General features: G+C 60.3%; 2 protein-coding genes across 2 annotated transcripts in view; both read right to left on the bottom strand.

Annotated features, from left to right (window-relative positions):
* Positions 1-285: 285 nt before the first annotated feature.
* Positions 286-3,616, bottom strand: RELT (RELT TNF receptor). Its single transcript, XM_069026614.1, has 11 exons — positions 3,501-3,616; positions 3,212-3,269; positions 2,819-2,908; positions 2,579-2,733; positions 2,413-2,498; positions 1,921-2,154; positions 1,678-1,758; positions 1,508-1,589; positions 1,241-1,426; positions 1,046-1,168; positions 286-372 (listed from the first exon to the last, which is right to left on the bottom strand). Exons 1-10 carry the CDS (start codon positions 3,524-3,526, stop codon positions 1,081-1,083), a joined length of 1,086 nt encoding a protein of 361 aa, XP_068882715.1. The 5' UTR covers positions 3,527-3,616; the 3' UTR covers positions 286-372; positions 1,046-1,080.
* A 3,689-nt stretch (positions 3,617-7,305) lies between these two features.
* ARHGEF17 (Rho guanine nucleotide exchange factor 17) overlaps positions 7,306-27,578 on the bottom strand; it is a 28,886-nt gene continuing 8,613 nt past the window's right edge. Inside the window, exons 2-21 of the mRNA XM_069026600.1 lie at positions 16,962-17,039; positions 14,560-14,742; positions 14,068-14,184; positions 13,696-13,788; positions 13,141-13,317; positions 12,830-12,880; positions 12,458-12,567; positions 12,264-12,349; positions 12,036-12,154; positions 11,578-11,791; positions 11,392-11,465; positions 11,095-11,288; positions 10,762-11,012; positions 10,183-10,429; positions 10,016-10,102; positions 9,841-9,908; positions 9,342-9,490; positions 9,076-9,250; positions 8,601-8,843; positions 7,306-8,068 (exon numbers count right to left, since the gene is read on the bottom strand). Coding sequence (XP_068882701.1) covers positions 7,878-8,068; positions 8,601-8,843; positions 9,076-9,250; positions 9,342-9,490; positions 9,841-9,908; positions 10,016-10,102; positions 10,183-10,429; positions 10,762-11,012; positions 11,095-11,288; positions 11,392-11,465; positions 11,578-11,791; positions 12,036-12,154; positions 12,264-12,349; positions 12,458-12,567; positions 12,830-12,880; positions 13,141-13,317; positions 13,696-13,788; positions 14,068-14,184; positions 14,560-14,742; positions 16,962-17,039 — 2,907 coding nt within the window. The 3' untranslated portion in view covers positions 7,306-7,877. The remainder of the gene's footprint in view (positions 8,069-8,600; positions 8,844-9,075; positions 9,251-9,341; positions 9,491-9,840; positions 9,909-10,015; positions 10,103-10,182; positions 10,430-10,761; positions 11,013-11,094; positions 11,289-11,391; positions 11,466-11,577; positions 11,792-12,035; positions 12,155-12,263; positions 12,350-12,457; positions 12,568-12,829; positions 12,881-13,140; positions 13,318-13,695; positions 13,789-14,067; positions 14,185-14,559; positions 14,743-16,961; positions 17,040-27,578) is intronic.

The raw sequence follows: 27,578 nt of genomic DNA, 5'->3' as shown, positions 1-27,578 counted from the left end.
AACAGACCCAGAGAGTGATCATGAAATGGCATCCAGTGTCTTCTGTGCTTCCAATGGAGCTGTGCTGTGGCACCGTGGTTCCCAGAGATGATGACTCCTGTGGCCACCACCACCAGCATTGCAGCTCCCGGAGTTATTATCCGTCAGGCCACCACGCTGTGACCACCACCAGACCTCAGGGACAGAGAATCCTTCTCACCAGCCAAGCGAGATGCTGGATTTGCTGTGCTGCTGTTGGACACCTTGGTGGCAGGAGCAGAAGCTGAGCTGCCACCTCCAGCACTTCACAGCTCTGAGCGGGACAATGCCCAGTGTCCTTCATCCCCTCCACGGGGTCTTTGTAGCTGTCACTGACCCCTGTGGAGGTGCCTGCTGTGGAGGACAAGGGATGTACCACAGGTGAGCCTGGATTGGGCCCTTTGCACCACCCAAGATGGCAGGAGTCACTCGGTGTCACTCATCCATGGCTGGCACTTCCCAACCTGCCCCTCCCTGGCCCAGCCTGAGGCCGGTTCCCTCTCCTCCTGTCCCTGTTCCCTGGGAGCAGAGCCCGATCTCCCCCCTGGCTGCCCCCTCCTGTCAGGGAGTTGTGCAGAGCCACAGGGTCCCCCCTGAGTCTCCTTTTGTCCGGGCTGAGCCCCTTTCCCAGCTCCCTCTGCCGCTCCTGGGGCTCCAGCCCCTTCCCAGCTCCATTCCCTTCCCTGGACACGCTCCAGCCCCTCAATGTCCTTGTCAGGAGGGGGCCAGAGCCGGATGGTCACAGCAGCAGCGCTGCTGGAGGAGGGGACAGGGGGGACGTGAGCGAGGGCACGTGAGCCCGTGCAGCTGCCCATGAGTCACGGAGCAGCCCCCGGCCGTGCCACCCAGTGCCAGGCCCTGCCAGCACCCTGCGGCGTGGGACACCCCCTCGCTCCTGCCTCGCTGTCCCCACAGCGTTAACGCTGTGTCCCTGCAGCGCTAATGCTCCATCCTCCAGCCTTCAGAACCCCTTTCTCCAGGAAGGGCCCCCAGGGCTCTCCACCACCCTCCCTGCACATCCCCTCACCTCGTGGGGTCGTCGGTGCTGTTCAGCCACGGGGGTCACATCCCGCTGCCAGCGGGGAGGGGACCACGGAGGGGCTCTCCCCCTGCCTCGCTCCTCATCTCAGGGATCCGGGACACCCGGAACCTGTTGGGGAGCATCCCATCAGCCTGTCCCCCCTTGCAGAGGGGATACACACCAGGGGGTGTCCCTGCTTACCTGCCAATGGAGAGGATGGTCACCTCGCTGGGATGAGCTCCGGGTTTGGGGACCTTGGTGGCATTGAGCGATGGCAGCACCTCGGGCCACTTCTGGCTGCAGCGGGCGCACGGGGCCGGTCCCTGCACTGTGTGCAGGTGCTGCTGGTGGTGGCAGGCAGGGGGAAACTGAGGCAGGAGGTGCAGCCTGAGGAGGGGGGAGATGCCATTAGTGTGGCGGTGGTCCCACCATGAGGGGTCCTCAGTGCAGCCTTAGGGGGACTCTTACTTATTGAGGGGGGCACAGTTTGGTGGCATCAGCTGTTGCCTCTGATGCTCCTTCAGCAGCTCCTCCAGTGCCGCTGCATTTTCTGCGTGTGGGAAGACACCAAGGAGTTGCGGGTCATGGGGCTCTGGCCCAGGTCACCCCTTCTTCCCCCTTCCCAGGGACCCCCTGACCTTTCTTCTCCGTGATCAGCCGTACCAGCACCCCGATGGTGTCCTCGTTGGCATCCTCCAGCTGGTAGATGGAACTGGGACCTGGAGGCAGAAGTTAGGGAAAACTCAGTGATGGGGCATAAGGCACCCCAAGGACAAGCGGGATGCCCTGGGACAGTGAGGACCAGGAGCCACAGGAATGGGCTGAGCAAGAGGAGATGGGTGTGGGATCACCAAAGGTGTCACAGCCCAACTGGGGCTCACCGGTGCCACCGGGCTGGGGCTCCTTGCTGGCAGTGCAGTGATAACCCTTCTTCTTCAGCAGGTTGCAGACCAGGATTCCCAGCAATCCCATGGCACAGAAGACCGGGACAATGGTCAGCACGGCCGCCTGCGCTGCTGCCGCCTCCTCCTCTTCCTCACCCAGCAGGGTCACCCGCGTCCCGTTGGTTCCTGGTGCCCGGCCCGGCATTTCGGGGCTGCGGGCTCTCCGGTGGCCTGCAAGGAGGCACGGTATGAGCCTCAGAGAGGGGCTTTGTTGGGATTAAATCCCGTTCCCCCAGGAGCCCTGCACCAGGGAAGCAGAAGCCACGTGTGTCATGAGCAGAGGTGTCCTCAGCTGCCACATCACAGCAGGACATCGTGCCCCATCCCTAGGGGGGGACAGATCCCGTGTGGCATCCCCGGGGCGAGGGCCGGCACAAGCTCCTCCATCACCCCCAGCCCCGGGGTGACACCTCCGGCTCGAGCACCCACCTGGGCACCCCGGGGTGCCGCGGGGAGCAGCGGCGCAGGGCAGGCACCGGCCCCGGGGCTCCCTCTCCCCTCCAGGGCTGTGAAACCTGCGGGGTGGGAGGGGAGTGTCAGGACACGGCCCGAGCGAGGGCAGGGCTGGGCTCGCCGTTCCCCCGGCTGGGCTCACCCCGGCAGGCAGGCTCCGCACCGGCTGTCGCTCGCCGCTGTCCCCGCTGCCACCAGGATCCTGTTCCCGGCGCCGCACTGGGTGTGGGCAGCGCAGGACGCGTCCCCCAGGGAGAAGGTGCCGGGGGGACAAGCTCGGCACGTCCCCGCTGGATCCTGCGGTGAGGGAAAGGGGAGTGAGCGACCGGCGGGCCCTGCACCTTCCCTCTGGGTGCAGGTACCGCGGGTGGGCACGGCTTACCCCGGTGGGCTCCTCTCCGGGCGGGCATCCCGCTGGCCCCCGCTCCGGGGGACTGCAGCTCCCGGCCCCCTGGGCGGGTCTGCTCAGCACCTGGGGGAGGATCAGAGCGCTCAGTGCCGGCTGCTGCGGCTCCCCCGCTGCCTGTGCCGGCAGTGGTGTGGCTCCGGTGGCACTGTGGCAGATGCCATCCTGTCACAGGTGATGCCATGGGTGCCACCCTCTTGCTTGCCCCACAACCAGTGGACGCCCTTCACCAGTGGCGCGCGGGATATGAACCCACTGAACGCACCACGATGGATGCAAACCCATCCCCATGTCCTATACAGCTATGGGGTGGTGTTTGAGCATCAGAGAAGCAGAGGGGTGGGATGGGGCAGACGAGGCCATACTCACCCCCAGGACGGTGACAAGCCACCAGTGCATCCCGCTCCTCTTCATCACCAGGGGAGACCTGCCCAAGGGAGAGCACAGGAGTCATCATCCAGGGAAAACCCCACTGGAAAAGTAACGTGAGGGCCCTTTTTCTCCCCAGTGGGATGCTCCAAGGCATCTGCCTAAATATCCCTACAGCAGCAGTCCTGAACCATCCCCCAGGAAGTTTTTTTAGAGATTTCATGGAATGCCCGGCATCACCCCTTCCCTTGGAGATCCCAGCTCCATCCCAAACTGGAGAGGGACCAACCTCAGCCGTGGAGCCACACCATTCATGCAAGAAGCAGGGTAAGGAGCAGATGATGCTGAAAAACGTCAAAGAAAGGTTTTTCCTGCTCTGGAGGAAATCCTCTTGCATTTGTCACAAGGAAGTGAAGCCACTAAAAAAATTAAGAAGTATTTAAATAAAAACTGGGACAAAACAAAAGGTGTTTCCCAGAGTCTCATCCCCCCTCTTCAGGCCCAGCAATTGACTGTTAAAATTAAAATCTATGCTGACAGCACATGGGAAGGAAGGAAGGAAGGAACAAATAAATAACAACCCAAACCCGGATCCAGCCTCCGCATGGAAATCCTGCCGCCCGCATGGAAATTCCCCCCCCCGGTCGTCACGGTCCTGTGAGAGCCCCGGCAGAGCTTCGTTACAGCCTGTGCCTGACGAGTTTCTCCTAATTAGTGGCCAGCACCACCCCGAGATGCAGCCAGTTACACGTGAGGGGGGTCCTGGGCACGAGCGGGGCTGAGCTGGGTGTTTACAGGACATGGACTGGGACACAACGGCACAACCCGAAATGAGCATCCTCCATGCTCCAGTTCCCTCCAGTAGCTCCCAGTACAGGAGCACCCCTTCAGGATGCCAGCATGGAGCCAGCTGGCTCAGCTCCTGAATCTCCCTGGGATTTGGGATGTGCCTCTCCAGCATACTCGTGCGAGCTCTCTGCCCTCTAATCCAGCACTAATAAACTCGAGTTTAAGCCTAACGTGAAGCATTTTAATCCTCCGGGGCTATGGAATTCAAGCACTTTAGGGACACACCGAGTTGTTTGGGGACCTGCTCTGCTGGAGAAGAAATGGCCTCAGGAGGGTACAGGGAGGTGCCACTGCGGCTGAGGGACCACGAGCATCCCGGCTCACCAGTGCATTCCAGATCATGATAACTGGATCTAAACACCACCAGGAGCAGGCGTAAAGCTGATCTGAGACCAGTCTTAATCCAAGGATTAAGGACATCCCTCAGATGCCCAAGACGCTGCCATGGGGATGCAGGAGATGCAGGGACCAGAGGGTGCCAGCTCCTGGTTGGCACTGGGGCTTTGCCCAGTCACAGCCATCCCAGGGCTGGGGGCAGCTTGGGGCGATCCCAGCTGGGGCTGGGGGATGCAGGCATAAACCCTCGGCTGGTGATGCTGGAATGCCCAGCTGCCCTCACACACTCCTAAAAACGACAGGATTTGCCCTTCCAAAAACCAGAGGAAACCAAAAAATAACCTCACCAGTGCCAGACCTGGCTGCTTTTGAGGACACTCCAAGCTCCACCACCCCCGTACCCCACCTGACTGGTGCATCAATGCCAACACACCAGACTTGGTTTTGGAAACCTCCCCAAATCCCTCCGGGTCACACGAGCTCTTTATTCCCCTTAATACAGCCTGTAACCCAAAACTGCCCGCTGGGATTCCAGCGAGGGTTTCCCCTCCCTGTGGGGGAACAGGGTTTCAGCCGATGGCTCCTGCAGACAAACAGAGGGAAAAAGGAGCAACTGTTCGGAAAAACTTCGGGGAGCAGCTGCTGGAGACAGCCTGGGACAAGGAGGGGATTGTCCGGCAGATGGAGCGAAACCCGGCATTATCGCACTCCCCGGGCCCCATCGGAGCTGTGGGAACAGCCGAGCCGCCACAGAATTCCAGCATTAAAGTCAAATGATCCCGGGGGCAGCGCAGGGGCCGCGCACAGCCGCGGCAGCGGCACGTCCCGGCCCCGTCTCGGGGTGCAGCCCCGCACCGCAGCATCCCGGCTGATGCAGCCCTTTGGCTCCGAGCCCTGGCATTTTCCAGCTTTGGCAAAAAAAAAAAGAGAGACCCGACACGGTTCCTACCCTTTTCCCAGGCAGCTAGAGGTGAGTATTCCTTAACCTACTTTTTCCTCCTCTCCCCCCTTTATTTTAACCTACTTTGGCGCTGCAGCAGCCGCAGCCTCGCGGACCCGCGGGGCTCTCTCCAGCGCATCCCGCTCCAGGCGGAGCTCCCTCCGTGCCCCACTTTAGGGATAAGCCCAACACAACAACACTGCCCACCTCTTTTAGCGCAGAGCGGGGGTCGAGCATCCCAAAAAGCACCAGGCCCCTCTCCTTGCGCAACCCAAAGCTGCAGAAACCCCAACCCCAGACCCCCCCATGGGGGAATAACCCTTTAAGGCGGAATAATCCGAGCCGCCCCGGGCAGAGGGGGTGTCCCTGTGCCGGGGTGTCCCTTACCTGTCCCCGCCGCGGAGCCCCTGGGCTCCCCCCGGGGCCGCCCCGTCGGTCGCGCCTCCTCCTCATGAATGAACCCGCGGGCGCGCGGCTCCGCCAACCCCGCCCGCTCGCGTGACGTCACACGCCGAGACCGCGCCCCCGGCCACGCCCCCGCCCGGGCCCCGCGGCAGCGCCCCCTGCCGGCCGAGGCGGGGACCGCGGGAATTGCGGGAATTACGGGCGGGAACCGGGCCGGGGGCGGGATTTGTAGGGGATGGGCTTCATCCCACCCGCGGAGGGGTTGGGGGGAAAACGGGAACAACCAGATCGGGGTGGGTTTTACGTGCCCAGCAGGAAATTAAAAAAAAAAATAAGGTTTTATTTTTCTCCCCCAAATGGACTCGCAGGGGGCACCCATGAGTGCTGCACCCCGCTTTCCTACCTGTCCTACAGCATGCCGTGCCTTGTCCTTGTCCTTGTCCTGTTCCCTAGGGGACAGTTTTCCCACAGTGGGGACACCCTGTTGCAGTCAGGCCTGGTGTTCCCTCTGTTCCTCTCAGTTTTCCCCAGGACGACCTGGTGTCCCCTATTCCAGCTGTCCGATGTCCCATTTGTCCAGCCGGGGAGTGCCACATCCCGATGCGCTGTGGCACACGTGATGGATATTCCGATGTCCTCCTCAGGGTTATCCAGGACAGAATAACTGCACCCCAGTAGTGGAAACAGTTTCTTCCTCTCCCCCGGGGTCTTCATCACCAGTGGCACCCGTGGGTGACATTCCCAGTGACGCCAATGGGTGGTTGGAGCCGTGCCCGTCCTCACCCTGTCCCTGCCACCCCATCCCGAGGTGAAGGATGAGACCACGCTGGGATCATTCCGGCACGGGTGACCTTTAATAACAAAGAGCCCCCAAGTGACCGAAATCCACCCCCCCACCCTTTCCCAAAATATCCTCATCATCCCAATTATAGCACACACCCACTCACCCTGCTGACGGACAGACGGATGGCTCCATGTGGGATGGCAGCATTCCCGTCACTCACCCAGCTGTGTGGGATTGGGGACACCCTGATTCATCCCTGCCACCACGGTTATCACGTCTCCCATGGGGACAACAGGGTGTCCCAGTCTGGGAGCACTGCTCTCGCCTGCGTCCTGGGGTGAAAGCAGGAAAAAGGGGGAGAAAAAGGGCAAATGGGGGAGGGTTGGTCCAGCAGAGTCTCATTTTTAGGGTCCCCCACACTGTCACCCCATTTTAAGGGTGGGGGGACAGCCCTGGTGGCTGGCAGGGAATGTGAAGATGATTGTTCTCATCCAGAGATGCTTCAAAAGGCAGCAGCGCCTTCATCCCACTTCCCAGGCTGCGAAACCCCCCTGGGAATCACAGAGAAGGAGGGGGGCCCCAATTTCCTTCCCTCCTCCCCCCCATCAGCTCCCCGCCGCCACCAGCGTGGTCCAGCTCCACCAGTGGGGTCAGGCTCTCCCTCAGGGCGATGAACCGGGAGTTTTAATCCCCCAGCTCCGGAGTGGAGGGACTGGCAGCGAGGTGATGGTGCCCCTGACGCCCCCAAACCCCCCCAATAAATAAGGATGTTTATATATATATAATATATATATATATTTAAAACAAACGAACAAACAAACAGAGCTATCTGGGTGCTGGCGATGGAGCGAGCGGGTTAGCGGGAGGCCCGGGCCGGGGGGGACACCGCGGGCGGATTGTCCCTGGGGTGGTCCCGCGGCGTGGCCGGGGGTCCCGGGGGCCGGGGGGGTGGCAGGGCCGCGCCCCCCCGCCCCGTGAAGCAGGCACACACAAAACCGGAGAGCAAGGCAGGTTCCTGGCTGTTGGGCATCCTCCGGCCGGTCCCCAGGGATGCTCGGTAACGTCTTCCTCCTCCGCAGCGCCTTCCCAAGCAAACACCCGCCCCCTCCCCATCTTCCGGAGGCCCCCGAAGCGCTGTGTGTCCCCCCCCCGAGTCCAGTGCGGCGGCCGGGGGGACGGCGGGGGGACCGGGGCTCACCCCCCCAACCCCGAGCACACAGAGAGCAGCCGGGTTGGAGATGAGAGGTGCTGGGGCGGGGGGCGGTGGGGAGGGGGCCGGGACCCCCCCTCTGCGCACAGGGGGGCCGGCACCGCCCGTCCTGGCCGGGGCGGCCCGGGGGGGCCGTGGCTGGTCACGCTCTCCAGAGGAGGAGGTGGTTGGTGCTGTCGTCCCGGCCCACGGTCTCGCTGCTGCTCGTCAGCCGGAAATCCTCGTAGCCGTCCCCGCCGCTGATCACCAACATCTTGGGCTTGGACAGGGCCAGGGCGGGGGCACGCGGGCGGGATGCGTCTCGTTTCTCGGCCTCACTCGGCTTCTCGGCCCCTGCCAAGTGCAGAACCCCGAAAGCTGTCACCTGTGCCCCCGCGACTCCGCTGGGCCCCTCCAGCACCCCACCAGCAGCAGCTCAGCATCACCCCTCCACCACTTTCCCAGGTACCACATCCTGGCCCCAAAAAACTCCTCTCATCCCAATAGCCCCTCCCACCCCAAACTGGCCCCTGCAACCCATGTTAGCTCCTCCCTTCAAAACTGCTAGCCCCCGTCCCATCTCCTTCTTCTCCCCATCCCACCCCAGGCTCGGAGCTGGGCTGGGTTACACCCCACACAGGGATTTCCCCTTGGGAATTTGGGTCTCCCTGGGAAATCTGGGGTTGCTCATGCTGGTGGAGGGCCGTTTAGCATCCAGTTTCCCCCACCCTCCACTGCCAATTTTAACAAGGGAAGGATGGAACAAGGACTCCGACAACATTTCAAGGCTACTCCTGGTCATCCGGAACAGCATTTCCAGCCCCACAACACTATGCACTGCCCCTTAGACATGTTGTGATTGGGACATGCCACTCATCCCACCTACCCGTGTCCCTGGGCAGTGGGAAGAGGACATCAAAGCCGTCGGGCAGCTCGATGGCCGTGAGGAAGCGGACGTGGCCGGTGTGACCCTGGGACAGCCCCACCAACGTGGGGGCTGCCTTGGCTGAGACCGACAGGGTCAGCACCACGCCGGCGCTGGTCCCGATCCACAGCAAGTCCTTGCACACCAGGAGAGCCGTGATCCGCAGGCAGGCGGCCTTGTGCTGCCGGATAATGGCATCCGAGCCTGCCGAGCATCCCGACCATCAGCGCCTTATCCTGCCCAGCACGGGGCTGGGAACCCCCAACCCACAGGGGTCCATCCCTAGGGGTATCTGTGGCACATGGGACATGGGGAAGGGACCCCACAACCCCCCTGGCTGGTGGCGCCAGATGCTGCGGGGCATTTTCCAGGGGCGCTGGCACCCCCTGGAGCCGGCGCTGGCACCCACTGGAGAGGTGTCACGGGCGGCACTTACCGGCGAGCATCTTGTGCACCGGGGGGGTGATGTCTGCCTCTGCCAGCTGCTCGTAGGTGGTGGCGTGGTACAGCCGGACCTGGGCGCTGCCCTGCAGCGCGACCCACACGCCCGTGCCCGCGCTCACCATGCAGGTGACGCTGCGCCCGCCGTCCTGCCCCACCTGGAGCGTGTGCTGCGGGGGACAGAGCCACAGCGGTGCCGCCGTGATGCCACCGGTGCTCGTCACACCTCCCACCGCGCCCTCCCGCCGGCGCCCACGGTACCTCCTGTGCCAGCGTGGTGGTGTTGAGGACGATGACTCGGTTTTGGCAGCCACACCAGAGCTTCCCTGCCACCGCCACCATCTTGGTAATGGGGCTCCCCGGTGAGCCCAGGGACAGAGACTTGGAGTTTTGGGGGTCCCAGAAGCGGCCTATGAGTGTGGGGAGAGTGGGGTGGGTAGTTAAAGCATTCCCAGAAGAAGTCCAACTCGATACAGACGATGGGGTGCGGTGGCAGAAGAACAACTCTCTCCAGGTCAGCCCTCAGAGGGGACACAAACTGATGTCACCATGTGGTTCCAGCGGCAGGCAGGGACCAGGAAAAGGATGCCCACCTCCACCTGCCTCTGATTTTGCTGTCTCCAGCATCCCTCCAGGGATGTTCCTTTCCATGGAAGCAAGGAAGCCACCCTGAACATCCCTCCCCAGGGGGTTGCCCAAGCCACCCCCCAAGAGCCACCACTTTGGAGCTGCATTTTTGATGTCCCAAATCCAACCTCACCTGCTTCCCGCTGGTACACCACGAGCTCTCCGTTGGCCAATGACACAAAAACCTGGTTATCCAGGTACCTGTGGGGACAGACCACCTTTGACATCCAGCTGCAGAGCCTGATCAGCCACCCCAAACCCCCTTGCTCTGGCCCCCCCAGAGCTGAAGTTCCCCCTTCCCCACTTACAGGATGCACATGACGGCGGCAGCGTGTTGCATCTTCATGCTGTTCTTCCTGTTCCGGATGTTGTCCGAGGACTGGTACACGTGGATGCTGCAGGAGGAGAGCAAAGCTTCAGGCTCACCCAGGATTGGCTCCCTCCCCACGCAGGAATTCCCATCCCGGGGACGTACCAGCCATCCTCGGTGCCCAGCCACATGGAGCTCTGATGGGCTTCGGGGTCAAGGCTGAGCAGGTCCTCGAGGCTGCCGCGGGTGAAGGAGCCGCGGCTGGAGCGGCGCAGGGCCCGCCCGTCCGTGGGGCTCTCGCCGTGCCGGTTCTGCCCGTAGGTGCCAGCGATGGGCATGAAGCCGGGCTCCTGCTCTTCCTCCGAGCTCGTCGTCTCCACTGTTGCCTCCTTGCAGCTCGGAATCTCTTCATCTGTGGAGGAGGAGCAGGAGGAAGGAAAGGGTCAGACCATGACCATCCAACACCCTCCAAAGTCATGGGGAAGAGACCAGGGGTGATGTCAAGCCCAGGGGGGGGCATAAGGATGCTGAGGCCCGAAAACCACAAGGATTTACCCAAAGCCCCCTCATTCCAGTACCAGTGCTGGGCTGATGCCTCTCAACATCTCTTTTCCCAGGCTCAAAAGCCTCCACCTGCAGATTCCCCGAGGAACACAAGGCACAGAGGCCAAAACAATGGAGCTGCCCGTAATTTTGGGGCTAAAAAGTATATTTTTCCCTAAGCAGGGGCTGGGGAGGACTCACTGCCGAAGCTGGAGGAGATGGTAGAGTGGCTGGCTTGGCTCTGCAGCGTCCCAGAGGGACTGGGCGAGGACTCATCATCCGTGTCATCGCTGTCAAAGGGCACCAGCTCCCTGTTGCCGCCGTCCACAGGCTCCGAGAGCTCCAGCGACGAGCCCGAGATGGAGATGTGCAGGCACGGCTGCGGCCCCGCGTCCTCCGGCTGCGCCGGGCCCAGCTCCGCCGAGGGGCTGCCCAGGGGCTCCGCGCGCTCCCTGCCGCGACCGGGGAGGGGAGAGAAGCAGCTCCAGCATCGCCCCGCGCCCGCCGGCTCCGCGGGGCCGGGCGATGTCCTACCTGTAGGTGCGCTTGAGGCCGGGCACGGAGGCGATGCAGAGGATCCTGGCGGAGCAGACAGCGATGCAGGCCTCCACCGTGGGCTCCTTGCGGATGCTCAGCAGACAAACCTGCCCCACGTAGCCGTCGCTGTTGCAAACCCAAACCTCGTGCGAGCTCTCTGGGCTGCCGTGGCTGGGAGAAGCACAGGAGAACTGCAAGGGAGCAAAGGATTGAGTTATTCAGGACTGATGCAGGAGCTGTCAGCATCTGGGATGGAGAGGACCTGTGGGATGCTTGAACCCAGCCTCTGAGTACCTGCATCCCACTCCGTGTCTTCATGATGGGGATGGCTTTGAGGAACTCCGGGTCCAGGCAGTTTTTGCTGGAAGCTGGGAAAATCAGATTGGAGGATGTAGAAGTGATGGAGCAAAGGGGTCTACCAAAGCAGGGTGGGGGAGATGCCAAGCCCACCACCATGTCCACCTCCCCCCCCGCTGTTACCCAGCTTTTTCTTGGCGTCCTCGAAGGCTTGCTCGAAGCCGAGTCGGGCGTCGGGGTTGGGGAACTCAAAGATGAAGGACTCGGTGCCGTCAGCTTTGGTGGTGCTGAGCTCCACCTTGTTGGGAGGGAAGGCCATGCTGAAGGACAGGGACTGCTTCTCCGACAGCTCCCGGTGGATGGCGGCCATCAGGTCCTTGATCACGTCATCCAGGCCCTGGGGATGGGGACAATGCTTCAGCTCTCAGGGATGGGCCACCACAAGCCACATGCCTGATATCCCCCTGTCCCTCCCCTGGCATCCTTCAGAGGCTGCCCCAACCCCTTTTGTGGCTTTAGGGCTGGACACTCATGGCCACCAGCCCTTCCACAGGTTCTCCCCTCATGCTGAGGACATCCTGTGCGGTCCCACTAGGAACGTGTCCGACCAGGGGACAGCTCCAGGGCCGCCATCCCCATACCTGGTGGGGGAAGCTGAGGGTCTCTGACAGCTTGCTGACTTGCCCCAGTGTGTTGAGGTCTTCATCCAGGCGGCTGATGCTTTTCTGGATGCTCTCCCTGTTGGTGGCTTGCGAGGCACCTGTGTGGGGACATGTGCACAGCATTAACCCCTCCCTCCCTGGCATCACTGGCTGGGGGGACTGACAGGTTTTGGGTGGGATGGGACACTCCAGCAGGCAGTGACAGACCTTTGACGATGTCCACGTCCTCCAGGGGCAGCTTCCAGAGCAGTTTGTACTTGCTGGCAGTGTCGATCACGCTGGCCGCCGTGTACCTGGGAGGTTGGGGGGATGGCCGAGCTGCACCCACACCCACAGCCCCCTAAAGCCAGGCCAGCTGGCAGGGACACCCAGGGGCTGTCCCCAAGCCTGGTGGTACTCACAGGCTCATGGAGCTGCGGCGGAGCGAGCCCGACTTGCGTTTCAGCGTGGTGCACACCAGCAGGTCCGTGAAGAGGAAGAAGGAGCGGTCCTTCTTCCCGCCCACTGCCTTCTGTGGGGCAGTGGGAGACACCAGGGGGTTAATGACCATCCCTCCCTCTGTGCCAGTGCTGGGAGAGGGCCCTGCCTCAGTTTCCCCATGTGCTGCCTTGCCCTTCCATCTGTCCGTTCCATCCATCCATACGTCCATCTATCCATCCATCCATCCATCTGTAGCTTCCCATGGGCACACAGGCACCCCAGGACCCACAATCACAGCCTCCCACTGCCCCACCCAGTGTGTGGTCCCATGGCCCCACAGACCCTGCTCTTACCACTTCCACAACCATCTCCTGGCGCAGGAACCTGCGGAGCGGAGCCTGGAGCTGTGGGGACAAGGAGAACCGTGGGTGGGAAGCCATGGCAGGGAGCCTCATGGGCTTCATCCCCACCCCTGCATCCCCCAGCTCAGAACTGGGACCCCAGTCCCTTCCCAAACCTTCCAGGAGCCCACCAAGGCATGGGGAAAGCAGGACCCAGAGGAGAAAATAAGCCACCCAGCCTGGGGTGACGCAGAAAGAGCAGAAATGAGGACATTTTGTGGAGAAGGCAAGACTGACCCCATCTAAGGCCCCTCCATACATACATCCTCCATCCCTTCGATGTGGGACTCGATCTCCTGCACGATCCGAGCATTCCTCTCCACCTCCTCTGCGCTCTTCATGCCCTTGTTGATCCTCTCAGCCACTTGCTTGATGTTGCGCTGGGCGTCGATGAGGAAAGGGTGGTCGGGGTGGTCCTCTGGCGTGTGCTTCAGCAGGTCCTGCCACGGGACAGAGCCAGGGTGTCACCTCTGGCAAAGCCTGGACATCGGCAGTGCCATTGCCCGAGCCCCTCCCATGCTGCTCTGGCTGCAGGGGATGGAGACCAGCCCCAAGGAGGGCGTGGCCATGGGACTGGTCCCAAAATGACACCGCAGCGTCCAGCAGAAAGGCTGAGGGTAAAGGGACTGCAGTGGGGGGGCAGCGGGGTGACAGTCCTCAGAGTGACCATCTCCAGGAGGGCAGAGCCACGTGCACACCTGGGGACACCAACTTTGTGACAAGGGGTGGGAAAAGGGGTCAGGAGAGACCTGAGAGCCCTGAAAGAACCGTGGCATCCCCTGCTCCTGGTGTGACACTGCCACCCCCGTGTCACCCACCTTCACCAGCAGCTCGTATCGCGGGATCCTCTGCACCGGCTTGATCATCAGGTCAGACAGGGCCTGCTTCTCCTTGTTCTCCCGCATGCTTTGCTGCAAAACACCGGAGAGGGACAGGGATGGGCCCCTTAGGTGGGACACAGCAGGGACCCAGCCTCCCACCAACCCAGGATCACCCATTTTGGCTTTGGGCCACTTCCTTCCACACCATCTGGAGTGATTCTGGGTCATCCCAAGTGACCCTCTTTGCAACAAAACCAAGAAGGCGGGGGGAAAATTCCCAGTCTGGCAATAAATTTACTCCCATTAACTCCCATCCTGCCTGGCTCTAGATCTTGGCCAGGATCTGTGGAGAGAGGAACCAGGACCCACCTCCAGGAACTTCATGAAAGCCGGCCGGGCTTCCTTAGCGATCCTGACTGCATCCTTGGCATTGAGGAAGTTATCGATGTAGGCAGAGTAGATGTTCACCAGCACATCCTTGGAGAACTGGGAGGGAAAAACAGGGCTAGATCCAGCATGGCCATACTGGGAGAGCCTGGAAGAAGCTGCCCCAAGGGTTAACTCTGGCTCTGGGCTGGCGCACGGAGGGCTCACTGTCCGCCCACCTCGATTTTTCAGCCCTGACGTTTGTGCTCCCGAGGCAGAAACGCGGAGCTGCAGAGCCAGCCGGGAGCAGCAGCTCCCACCCTTACGCTAAGCAGACAGCAGGCCTGGAGATTGTCTCCTGTTCTCCATCCCAGGCCTGCTTGGCCCATCCTTTCATCACTCCCCTGCCTCCCGCTCCGAAACCTCTGCTCTGGGGCTGTGCCCAGGAGCGGGCACACCCGCATTCCCGGGGGGAACCACCCCGCCAGGACCTACCGACTGCACCAGGAGGTCGCCCACTTTCTGCTTCTCGTGCCAGTTCTGCACGCAGTCGTGAATCTGCTCCAGGAACTGCTCGTGGTGCTCCAGCAGCTCGGGGATCTGGTCGAAGATCTCATCCACCAGCGAAGGGTCGCACAGCAGGGAGTTCTCCGGCTGCTTCAGCGGCTTCATGTAACCCTGCGGGCAAGCAGAGGCACCGGGGTCCACGGAGGTTTCCTCTCCCACCCCACCCAGCACGGATCTCTCAGCCCATGTAGATAGGATGGATGGCATCCTGCAGCAGGGGGTTCCTCCAGGGGATGTTGGGTTGTGGGACACACCAGCAGGACCAGACTGGTTTTGCAACCCAGCCTCCCTGGGTCCCATCCCACCCATGGCTGTGTGGGGAGGGGGACAGGTCTGCACAAGGAAGCTGCATAGCACTGGACCCTCTGTCCCACGGCCTTAAGAGCCACCTTTGCTGTCATGAGCCTTTGTCACCTCCATCTGCCTGACCTAGCTTGGAAATGATGGCAACATGGCCCCGGGATCCAAATGCCAGTGTGTTCCTGGTGGGATTTAGGGTGTTTGGAACCAGGAGGGGCTGGAGCCAGCAGGATGCATCCACTGGATCATGCCCTGGACCACCACACAATGGCCAACAAGCAATACACAGGGCCAGCAGGTCCTCAGCAAGGTTGGGTGGGTGGCTCTGCTATGAAACCCCTGCCCTCCCTCCAGAGCTGCAGAGTGGAGCAGTGCCCCTGGAACAGGACAGATGGATTTGCAGGGGATGCAGCAGGATGTGGAAGGTCTTCTCAAGCCTTGTCACCCCCTCAATCTGACCAGCACAGGGTGCCAGTGGCTTTCAAGAAGTTGGGAGGACCACGCAGCTGAGCACTGAGCATAGGACCCATCTCAAGTGGCTTTGGATGTCTCCAACCAAGCTGGTGAAGGAGCGGTCATTCCCCAGGAATCAGATTCCTCAAGCTGATGCCAGATATCTCATGGAGACCCAAGTTAGAAGGACGAAATCCGTCCTGAGGCTCCAAACCCCCTTCACCTGCCCTAATGTGTCCAGCATCTCCAGCAGGAGTTGGGATGGACTGTGGCATCCTGTGCTTCCACATGGGGATGAAAAGCACGGAGACAGCCCTTGCTGCAGCACACAGGGACAGCAGGCAGGGTTTGTCCATGCACCATCTGGCTTGGCTGGAAGATGATGCTTCAAGGTGGTGCTCGTCCCTGGCAGCCACCATGCCACATGCCACCAAGCCATGTCAAGGATCTGAGCACCTCATTCCAGCTGAGACAGGGAGCTGGGGACACCTGGAGCCCTGTGATCCCTGCCAGAAAGCCAGGTCCCCCCAGCTGCGCTGTGTCAGGACAGGTCCTGTGCACAAGAGCTCAGGCATTAACACCCCGTGGCTCCCAACCGTGTCCAGCTGGTCCCTCCAGAGGGAAACTGGGCAGTCACAGCAGAGCTGTCCTCTCCAACCAGCCTCACATGCCACCTCAGAGGATGCACAGACCATGGGACAGACTCTCTCCGTGCCAACGCCAGCAGGGAAGGCCCCCAACCCCAAACCCTGTACAGCTCCCCCCAAATCAGCCCCAGAGCTGGGATCCTCTTGCCTCTCTAAGCCAAGGTCTGCACTGGCAGCAGCCTCAGAGGGTGCTTCCCTCCTGCAGCACATCTGTGTCCACCATGGGGGCACCCTTGTGGGGGATTTATGGCAAGAGCCCATGAGAGTGTTGGGATGGTGTTCCCCATGCCCTTGTGGCACAAGATGTCCCACAGGCACTGCTTTTGCAGAGCTCGGAGTTTTTGGTGTTTCCCCCGGCAGGGGCGCACAGCGCCAGGTGACTTCTCCAGGGCGTTGACCACCATTAACCTGCTGAAACACCTTCATTAACATCTGAAACGTGAGGTGGACCCTCCGGCCAGGCTGCTCCAGGGGAGTTGGAACCAGCTCAGCAAAAAAAAGCCTGGGAAAAACCTTTGGCCCAGGTCTGCAGGTGCTGATCCGAGCAGGAGCACGTGGGAACAGGGGATCTCAGGGGTCCCCCAGCATGGCAGAGCCATCAGAAGATGGGGTGCCACATGAGGAAGAGCTTTTTGGAAGCAAGCACGGGAGGAGACTTGGGGACACGATACCTGCCAGGTGACAACACACTGGGCATGTCACAGGCTCGCTTTGGAGATGGAGGTAACTCCCACACCCCGTGCTTGGCGCTGCTGTCACAGGGCTCCCACTTCCGCTCCTGCTGTCCCCAACGTCCCCCCCGCCACCCCAACCCACCCCTGTGCCGCACAGGTCCTGCTACAGCACCCGCAGACGGGGGTCCGACTTGGGGTGACCACGGTGACCCCATGCTGTGGTTTGGGGTGTCGCATCCCGGCCGTGCCACCTTACCTGCATCAAGGTGCGCAGGGACTCCACGTAGGACTGCTCGGTGTCCAGCAGCGTCATGATGACGTGTTTCCTCATGTCCTGCCCGGGGAAAAAGACACACGAGTGTTTTGGGGTGACCCGGGGCGGGGGAGCTGCGTGCCGGGGGTCGGGGCCGGCACCGGGGCTGGCTGGGGAGGCTGAACACCGGAGGAGCCCGGCTGGCGTCCAGCTCCCCTGCGCTCCCTCTCCACCCCGATGGAGGAATCCGGGAGGATTAGGAAGTACATGACACCGAGCGCACAGACGCCTGGTTTCCTCCGCGGCCGCGTCAGGAGCCCGCCCTGGAGCTCACAGCCCTACATGGGTCGGTCCCGGAGCCCTCTGGCTCTCCAGCGGCTCCGCTCCGAGCGGACCCGTAGGAATTCGCCTCCCGCCCAGCACCCCGGGCACCCTGGAGCTGGGCTGTGGCCCCACGGGAGGCGGATTGATGGGGTGGTGGGGGGCACGGGGAGGTGGCAGTGTGGGACGGCCCGCCGGCCTTGGGAAGCGGATGGGTCGGGGTCTTCTTGGCCATGGGGCTCAGAGACCCCCCTTGAGTGCACCCCCTGCAGCTCAGCCTGGGGGCCCAGTGCTCCAGAGCCCAGGGCGTGAAACACCCCAAAAGTTTTGGCTGTGAGATGTTCTAAAGGCTCTGAGTGCAGAGACACCTCAGAAGTTCTGGGTGCGAGATGCCTCAAGGTCTCTGGGTGTGAGACACCCCAAGAGATTTTGGTGAGAGATGCCCCAAGAGCCCTGGGCCCCAAAGGTTTTGGATGCAGAAATGCTCCAGAGGTGCAGTGATACCCCAAAAGTTTTGTGTTTGGATACACTCCAGAGATTCCGGGTGCAGAGACACCCCAAAGGTTTTGCATGTGAAGGTGCTCCGAGAGACGCCGGGTGCAGAGAAATCCCAAAAGCTTTTGGTGCAGGGATGCTCCAAGTGCCCGGGGGGCACAGATACCCCAAAAGTTTTGCATGTGTAGAATCTCCAAGACCCTGGATGTGAGACACCCCAAATGTCCTCAGCCTTGTGGGATGAGCCCCTGGACACATGGGGCTGTGTCCTCCCCAGTGGGGACACGTGAGTGGTGAAGCTGCTCTGCAGCCACAGGAAGAAGTCTGAGCCCGACCATCCTCACCGTGGAGAGAGGCCACCATGTCCCTGGTGGTCCCCAGGGAGCAATGGGGAGCAATCCTGGCCACATCCTGCTCAGTGCTCGAGGACAGAGCCGTGCCTCAGTTTCCCTGCTCCCCAGCAGGCTGATGATGGAGTCAAGCGTGCAGGAAATCGTTGTCTAGAGCCAAATATTGGTGACAGGTCCAAGTCTCTCCAGGGAATCAGGAAACCATGGTGATACTGGAGTCCTCGGGGACACCAGCTGAGACCTCCCCACTTGGTTAGAAGGTTTAGAAACACTCTCACTGCCGGATCAGTTTGTTGCAATTATGGGATGAAGGGCACTTGCCGGAGGATGGAGCTTAGGGGTACCTGACCCCTCACCTTGCCTCAGTTTCCCCAGCCCTTGCCCAGCCTGTAGCTCCCTGCTGCTCCTGTTTTTTCCTGGAGCCATCCCAGCTCAGGACCGAAGCAAAGGGTCAGACCCAGGAGCTGAACAGGCTCAGCACCACACGCTGCACCAGCAGCTGCGGGGTTTGCAGCAGTGGGGAGACACAGGATGAGGCCCAGCTGTTGGCAAGGGGATTTGTTCCACCGTTACAGCACCAGTATTATCCCGGCAAGGGAAAATTCCCACTGGGATGAGCAGGAGCTGGGGGTAAGGCACCATCCCAGCAGGGCAAAGCAATCCGTGGGCAAAGGGAGGATGTGCCCCACTGCATTCCCTATCCCAGCAAAGCCTCTCCGCTGGGGGGCTGAAAATGCTTCACTCTCCATCTGTTCTCCCTGGGGACGCCCCCGCCTCACCCCGGCCTCATCCTGCCGCCCCCGAGGTGCTCAGCACCCTCGGGATCAGCCCCTGCCGCCATGGGGATTGGGGTATTTCCCACCAGCCGACGCCTCCGCGGTGTAAATCAGCACTGGGGGGGCGGTGGCAGCGATGGCTCCAGCCCCCCCATCACCCTCTCCGGGCGGGAGCATCCCCCCTCCCCGCAATCCAGAGAATCCCGGGGGTGTCGAGCTGAGGATGAGGATGGAGGCACCGTTGCCACGGCAATCGCGGTCCAGACCCCACAGGTGCCGGGTTCTGCACACGTGTCCAAACATGACGCATCCATGCACCCCTACCTCACCCCCGCATCCCACCGGCCCCCCCCTCTCCATCCCCGGGACCCCTTCTGCCATCACCTCGGTGCCACCGCGGCTGCCGCAGCCCTTCTCCGGCAGCTCCTCGGCCGCCCCGCTGAGCCCGGAGGTGGCGAAGGCCGCGTCGATGCCGTCCCCGATGTCTCGCATGTCCTCCAGCGCGATGGTGAACTGCGCCAGAGTCCTCACCATCTGCAGCATGCGGGTCCCGAGGGTCGGTCCGTCCCACGCGGCCCAAGGAATCGCACCGAAATTCCCTCTCTATCGCTCTATCTCTAACCCCAGGTGTCCGCCCGAGCCGGAACGCTGCGCCGGGATGCGGCGGGGAGGGGAATAAAAGCGAGGCGCTATTTATATCGCCGGGGTTCGGTGTGGATGTGGAACTACGGGGATGTATAAAAAGCCCTCCCGCAGAGCGGCTGCGGGGTGCGAGGCTGCGCCTGCGTCCGTGGCGACGCGAGGGTCCCCGGCCCCGGAGCTGCCCAGGCACGGGCGGGAGGCAGCGGTGGGAGCGCGGGAGGCAGAGCCGTGCCCACACAGACACGCGCGGATGCGGGCAGGGCCGGATCCTGCCGGGGGATGCTGCTGGAAGGGCTTTGCCCAGGGAGGACGCTGGGGGTGGGGTGGGGGGGGGAGCTGATGCTTTCTTGGGGCGTGTGATTTTTGGGGAGGGGGGATGCGTGGATGGTGTTGGGGTGCTTAGCATCCTTAGGGACTCCATCCTTGCCAATATCCCCCTCCCTGACCTTGCAGACAGGGAAACTGAGGCACGCCCCCTTTTCCCCGCGGCATCATCACCTCAGCACCCACATCCCTGCTGGCCGGGTGATGCATCCTGCCCAGATATGTTTGTAATGCTCCCCTCCTGCTTCGTTAATTAAATCTAATTAGCCGCTCACCCTGTTTCCACAGCAACGGCGTGCAGCAGGGCTGCATCCTCCCGTTGCAGCCAGTAAATTTCCTCTTGGAAATGAGGATGATGAGCATCCCACCCCGGCAAGGGTGCGTGGCAGAGAACGGACCACTCGGGGCATGTAATGAGAGCTGCAGCAGGCGTCAGTGCACGCAGGGACCAGGGAAGAGGGACAGCTAATTGCCACCAGGTAAGGACACTGTTTGCAAGACGGCAGCTCCTGCAACTGCAGTGCCCTGGTCACCCCAGCTGTTGGAATGCTGGGTTGATTTGGTTTGCAATCCCAGATCTGCTTGGATTGCAGTCCTGAGCTCTTCTGGGATCCAATCCCAGACCCATTTCTGATGTAATCGCAGATTCCTTTAGGCTGCCATCCTAGAACCATTTTTGTTGCAAGCTTGGATCCATCTGCATTGCAAACCCAGAGCCATCAGGATTGAAATCCCGGGCTGTTCTGAGTTCCAATCCCAGATCCATTTTGGTGGTAATCCCAGACACATTTGGGTTGCAATCCCAAACCCATCTCAGTTGCAATCCTGGGCATATCTGCATTGCAATCCAGGATCCATCAGGGATACAACCCTAGAATCCCATTGCAAACCTGCTTCTGTTGCAATCCCTGTTTTATTTGGGGTCCAATTCCAGAACGTAATGGGTTGCAAATCTAGGTCCATCTGCATTCCAATTCCAGACCCTTCTGTGTGCAATCCTGGGTGCTTTTGAGTTGTAATCCCAAACCCACCTGGTTTGCAATCCCAGATCCACCTGGATTGCAAATCCAGGCCCAACTGGACTGCAACACTTGGGGTTGCAATCCCAGACCCACTTGGTTTGCAATCCTGGGCCCCTTTGGGTTCGAAACCCAGACCCATCTGGCTGTAATCCCAAACCCATTCCTTTGCAATTCCAGACCCATCTGGGTTACAGTCACAGACCCACCCGGGATTCAAACCTGGGTGCAGCCGCACTGCAATCCCCAATCCACCTGTGCTGCCATCCCAATCCCATTCCTTTTGCAATCCCAACCCCATTCCTGTTGCAATCTTAGACCCAACAGGGAAGCAAACCTGAGTCCATCTGCATTGCAATGCCAGCGCCATTTGGGCTGCAATCCCAGAACCATTCCTGTTGGAATCCTGGACCCATCTGGGGCGCAGTTTTGGACCCGTTTGGGCTGTAACCCCAGATCCATCTGGGTTGCAATCTCAACCCCATTCCTGCGGCAATCCCGGACCCATCAGGAATGGAAACCTGGGTCCATCTGCATTGCAATCCCCAATCCCTCTGGTTTGCAATCGCAATCCCATTCCCCAGGCAATCCCAGCCCCATTCCTGCTGCGGTCCCTGCCCCGGTTCAGCCCCGGCGCTGCCGCGCCGCTGCCGCCGTGACGCGGCGGCTCCGCCCGCAGCAACGCCCCCGAGCCCTCCCCCGGGACCGCCTGTCCCCGGGGCGATCCCTCTATCCCGGGAGGGCCCTTCCTACTCCCTGAAGGCCACCCTTGGCTTGGATCACTCCCTTCAATCCAGCCCAGCATCTCCCCGCGGGAGCACTGCAAGGAGATTCTCCGGTGTCTGCTGGAGAGGTTGAGCTTTCCTCCCATGGGTTCGGAATTCCCCCTCAAAGCCACCCAATCGCTCGGGATGTGGCACGGGAGGGAGGATGGCTGGAGAAGGGTTAAGCCCGTCCTGCCTGGCGCAGGGCAGAAGAAGCCGGGCCGAATCCCGCTGTGCTTTCGGGGGCCCGGTGGGGGTCACCTCTCCATCACCCAGGGAAGCAAAACTCCGGAGCGCTGCCGGCCAGCCGAGCCCGGACCCCCCTGCAAGCGGCCCGCAGCCCACAGGAAATTCCTGGGAGTGTTTGGCCACTCCAACAGCGCTGCCTATTTTTAGGGCTGTCTAAAATATGAGCCGGTTATTTTTAGCAGCGCGGCTCTTTGTAAACACCTTTAGATTTCCTTTCGGACCAGCCCCTGTTGTTTTTTTTCCCGACCTGGGTGTTTCCTCCCCCAAAACCCCAAACCCTCCTGGGAAGAGCATGCCAGTTCCTTGGGATGGAGCCAAGGGACTCATCCTCCATCCCAAAGGCTTGTGCCAGCGTGGCAAAAGGCTCCTGAAAACCTAAAGATGGATTGGACCCGGCACTGGCAGTTTGGGGGTGATTCAGCAGCACCCCAAACCTGGGATGGGGGGCCAAGGAAAGGGCTTTTCCCCCAGCTTTCCATCTGACACTGGAAATACAACCCTGAAGAAGGATGGGAACTGTCCCATCTTGATTTATTTTATTTTTTAATTAGGCTCAGAGTGCAACCCCACCATTTTGCTTTCCCCTGCACAGGAATATCGATGCAGGAGGAGTTTGAGCATCCCCAGGGATTTTCAAACAGCCTAAAATATTTGGAAAAGGCCATGGCATATTGTGTTCTGCCTTCCACCCCTGTGAACAAAGAAGCATCGATGGAGGAAAGTCCTAAACCACCCATTTTTTAAACAAACAAAGGCCAGAGGGAGAGCAGGAATGTACATTCCATGAGGAATCACAGCTCCTGATGAGAGATTCTCTAGGGTGTCACAGCAGGGTTGTGCGAGGAGCTACCTGAATTTCGGCACCTCCTTGAAACCACCATTCCCAGTTTGAAAGAATCCGGAATTTCTGCACCTTTTCTTTCCCCGTATGCTTGTTCCTAGGGTAGGTCCCACTAGAGGGAGCTGGGACATAGAGGGAGCCACTGGTCCACGGGGACAGGGCATGGTGAATTCCCAAGTTTAACAATTTTAACACATGCTCAGCTCTATTTCTACCAAAACCCTGGAAAGCAAAGGCTTGGAAATAAACTGGACCTGCTTCCATCCATCCCAATGGAATGAGCAAACACCTGTGCAACAAACAGCATCATCCTGGCACGTAAAACTTCCTCGTGCAGCCAGAAAAGCCCCTGGCTGGCACCATCTCCCAAAACAGGATGATGCTATTCCATCCAATCCCATATTTCCTCAATCACTCAGCCTCTGGCAGGAAACCACTTGGGGAAAAAAATCACATTCTGTCCTCTTGGGATGTATTAAAGCAGGAAGTTTGATTGGGTTTTGTAGGGCTTGCAGACCCGAGCAGCCTTTCCCTTGGGATCAGTGATGCTCTGCCCGACGTCCCACACGTGCCACACGGATGGGGGACGGCAGCCACCAAGGAGAGGATCGGCCACTGCCATCCCTGGTACCAACCACCTCCAGTCCATGGCACCAATCACCTTTTTGGGGCATGTCAGCCCATCCCTGGGTGACCTCCATCCCCGGGCATCAGTCACTGGCACCGCTGGGTACCAACCACTGCCATCCCTGAGCACAAGCCACCTCCTTTTCCTCCACCGCCTCATCCCTGGCTTTCAATCTCTCCCTCCCTGCTACCAGCCTCTCATCTCTGAATAACAGTTCGCTCATCCCTGGGACCACCAGGTCCTGGGGAAGCCACTCCCATGAGAACAGGAGGACCTGTGGCACAGAGGAGGGGCCGTGCCCGAGCCTGCCCGACGCCACATGGAATCACATCCGGGGCTGCATTCCCTCCCTGCCCAGCCTCTCCCTGCTCTCCCACGGGTAAGGAGAGTTCGAGCTGCTCTCCAAAGAGTAACTTCTTGAAAGGAAATAAGAGCATAAATCAGCAGCTCTGATTCAGCCCTGCTTCAGTTACTAATAATATTCCCGTGTTTATTCGCAGGCCCGGGGCTGGAGATGTTTGCTTTTCCCTTGGCCGTGGTTTTTCCCAGGCTCCCAGCTCACAGAGGAGCATTGATTTGGTCAGGGATGCTCCCATGGAGAAACCCAGCAGCAACACCGCCTCCGGGATGGGCACGAAGAGGAGGAAGAGGAGGAAGAGGAGGACGAGGAGGAGAAGGAGGAGGAGGAGGAGGAGGAGGAGGAAGAGGAGGAGGAGGAGGAGCAGGGCAGCTTCAGCCCCAGTGCACGGGAATTCAGTTGTTTTCCCTTCTTGGACTTCTCGGCTGCGGTGATTCATCCCGGGAGGACACGGCCTGGCTGCCATTCTGCTTTTAAAGTGTGAGAAAAAAAGGGGAATAAAAAATAAAGGAGTTGGGGCAATTTTTCCAGGGCAGGGCAGGGCAGAAGGATGCTGGGCATCCCCGTGCTGTCCAGCAGGAGCGGTGCCAGTGGGATGGGGAGTGGGGAGAAGGTAGGAGACTCATTTCCCAGAGCAACAAAAATTCCTCCTCTAAGTGCACAGTGAGGCTTTTCCCATGGGATTTTCACTTGAAATCGGGGTTTGCACCATGAGCACTGCTGAGGGTGAGGAGTTCCCCCCCTGCCAAAATTCGAGGCTCAGGATTGTGCCAGTGCATCTCCTACATCCGCCCTGCACTGCTGGCAGCATCCCATGGATCCCCCTCACTCCATGCCCCCCTTGCCACCCGATCGGAGATGCTCACCCCAATTTAACCCTCCCTGATTTCCATCCATCCCCTGGCACGTTTGCAGAGCCCTTGCAAAACCAGTGGTCCAGGGCAGAGCTGGGGGCTTGTGGCCCCCCGTTTGCTGCCAGCCCTTGCCGAGTCCTGGAGCAACTTTCACCAAATATGGAAGGTTTTTTTTGCCTCCGGTTTTCGGCACGCAGGCCACGGCCCAAGAGCGCAGCTTTCCAGATGCTGAGGTCAGCCCAGCTCCTCTTCCCTCCCCCTGCTCCTTCCCTGCTGCCTCCCAGTGGGCTTGGCCCTGCACCCACCAGGACAGGAGTAAATTCCACCCCCTCAACTCACTGGAATCCCTGGATCCCCCACCAGCATCCTCTGCTGCTGGCACAAGCCTCACCCCACATCCCACTGCACCCCAAAAGCAACAGTTATTAGGATTTTGGGGGACAGGGAAGCCAGGGAGAAGGGTGCCCAATGCTCGCACCCCTGGGCATCACTACTGGATGCCAGATTGGCACAGGTGGAGGTGCCCTGGCTGCCTGGTGGAATGGGGCCAGAGGTCTTGGGATAGCCAGGAGGGAGCCAGCCTGGCATGCAGGGAGTGATGGGCACCAGGAAGTTTTTGGTACCCAGGAGCTGATGGGGATCCAGGTCTCCACATGGAGCCAGAATTCCAAGCACACCTGAAGCCAAGAGGTATCCGGGAGTGAAAGGGCACCCCAGAGATGATGGATGCTCAGAAGCTGATGGTTGCTCAGGAGCTACCCTGGGGTCTGTGGGCACCCAGAAGCCAGCGGGGACTCCCTGGGTACCCAGGAGCTGATGGACGCCCAGGATCCAAAAGAGACTCTGGGCACCCATGAATCCACAAGCACAAAGGAGCTGAAGGACACCCAGGAGCCAACTGGCACTCACAAACCTGTGGGCATCCAAAGTCCATGGGCACCCAGGAACTGATGGATGGCCAGCATCCAACAGGTACCCAGGAGTCCATGGGCACCCAGAGGGGATGGGGATGCAGGAGCTGCTGGATTTCTGGGATCCAACAGATGTCAGGAGTCTGTGGGCACCCACAGATCCATGAGCACCCAGGAGCTGATGGATACCCAGGAGCTGATGGAGGAGGTAGGAGCCCTGAACATCCCATTCCATGCCCCTGCCAGGACTTCTCCCGTCCCTCCTGCCTGGATCCATGTCCAGCAGCAGCTGAGGTACAGCCACCAGCCTTCACCCAGCTGTGCCCCACAGACTCCCGGTGCCTGATGCTCCGTGGGTCCCCTCAGCCGGCTGCAAGTGGGACAGCAGGGATCTGGGTGGGGGGGGGACACCACAGACCTCGCCAGGAACGCCCACAGCCCACGTCACGTCACAGTCAAGGCGAGAGGTGACAGCTTCCCTGCCCTGCCAGGGTCACGGCGGCACCCTGGGGTGGGGGGACGGGGTGGAACAGGGGGGGTTCAGCATCCACTGACCTGCGCCAGCTTCGGTCGATCAAGGGACGAGTTGCCTCTCCGCTCACCGAGGCTCTGAGCCATCTACATCCCATCTCACCGGGGTTTTGGGCAACCCAAAAGAAATCAAAAGGACCAGACCTGATCCCCTACCGCTAGCGACGGTGTTTCTGCCGAGGGGTCAGGATGAAACTCTTCCAAAAAAAAAAAAGCAAGAAGAAGGATGCCAAATCAGGGCAGGCCGACGAGTCTGCTGCTACTCCAGCTAAAAAAAGCAGGAAACCATATCCCAGGCTCGGAGATGCCAATCTTCCCATGCAAACAACTCCCTTTTTGTTTTTTTTGGAGAGTATTGGAGGGCTCGGGAACAGGCAGTCACAAATAGCAACTCCACGGCACCACCAAGGAAACCTTCTCCAGCCCCGGGGACCATGCAGGGATGCTGGTGGCCCCACAGCAGGATGGTGGCTTCTCCAAGGGGGACCTGGTGGTGGCTGTCCCCTCACTGGGACAGTGACTCCTCCAGAGGAAACCTGGTGGGGGATCCTACCACAGGTGTCCTTTTCCAAGCACATCCATGCAGGGATGTCCTGGTGGGGTTCATGGGTGTCCTGGATGTCACTGGTGGGGTGGAAGGTGGTGGTGGCCATCTCCTGGTTCCCAGAAAGGGACATGCCCGGGGTCTCCGGGACAAGGCAGGACATGGGGGTCACACAAGCCCAACATTTGCTTCCATCAGTCCTTCCACCGCTCGGGTTAAAGGGATTCAACTCAAAATACCCTACACAAGGTACGGGGGAGCACCAGGCTTGGGGACAGCCCCCAGCTGCACCCAGGAATGGTGGTCAGGAGGGCAGGAACTGGGCAGACTGGGACCAGCCTCCTGTCCCCCGGAAGCTGAGCAGCTCCAAAGGGAATTTGCACAAAGAGTGAGTTACTGGAATATTTTTACCCAGATGCTGATTTTCGTTCTCCCTCCCATTGGCCGGGCCACAGTTCCCAAAGAACCAAAAGCAAACACACTATTTTTAGAGAAGAGTTCATTTACTGGAGCCATTCCCTTTGAAATTCCTCCCTCATCCTCTCCATGGAAACCAAGGGAGTCCGGAGAAACAGCCCCACCGGGATCAACCATCAGAGCTTTAAAAAGAGCCACGTTGAGGGAGAGGGGGTTGGAAGTGGCTGATTTTCCTTCACTGGACACATCCTGGCCTGGAAGCACCATGGTGGAAATGGCAACAGTTCCGTTTTATGGGCTCTGTCTGTGCAAGCCAGGCTCGATGCCTTCAGGAAGAGCCATCCTGGCAGATGGAACCATGTTCTCTTGGAAAATCATGCCTGGATAGCGTGTGGGGACTGTTGTCTCAGAGGGGTGGTGGGAATGGGTGGAGTGGGATGGCTGGATGGGAACATGGACATGGATGGAGGCTGATGGAGATGGGAGGAGATGGATGGAGATGGATGGATGGATGGATGGATGGATGGATGGATGGATGGATGGATGGATGGATGGGAGGATGGGAGTCTCTTTCCCTGTTTTCCAGGGCATGGCAT

The sequence above is a fragment of the Aphelocoma coerulescens genome, chromosome 1 (genome assembly GCF_041296385.1).
Source record: "Aphelocoma coerulescens isolate FSJ_1873_10779 chromosome 1, UR_Acoe_1.0, whole genome shotgun sequence".
Lineage (NCBI taxonomy): Eukaryota > Metazoa > Chordata > Aves > Passeriformes > Corvidae > Aphelocoma > Aphelocoma coerulescens.
This window is presented reverse-complemented; position numbering and strand designations above follow the sequence as displayed.

Excerpts from the sequence above, each read along its gene's own strand:
- RELT (XM_069026614.1), bottom strand. The coding sequence starts at position 3,526 with ATGAATGGTGTGGCTCCACGGCTGAG. Across the intron at positions 2,734-2,818 it reads CCGGAGAGGAGCCCACCGGG|GATCCAGCGGGGACGTGCCG; the intron begins GTAAGCCGTGCC and ends CCCTCACCGCAG. Across the intron at positions 1,759-1,920 it reads GCCCCAGCCCGGTGGCACCG|GTCCCAGTTCCATCTACCAG; the intron begins GTGAGCCCCAGT and ends TTCTGCCTCCAG.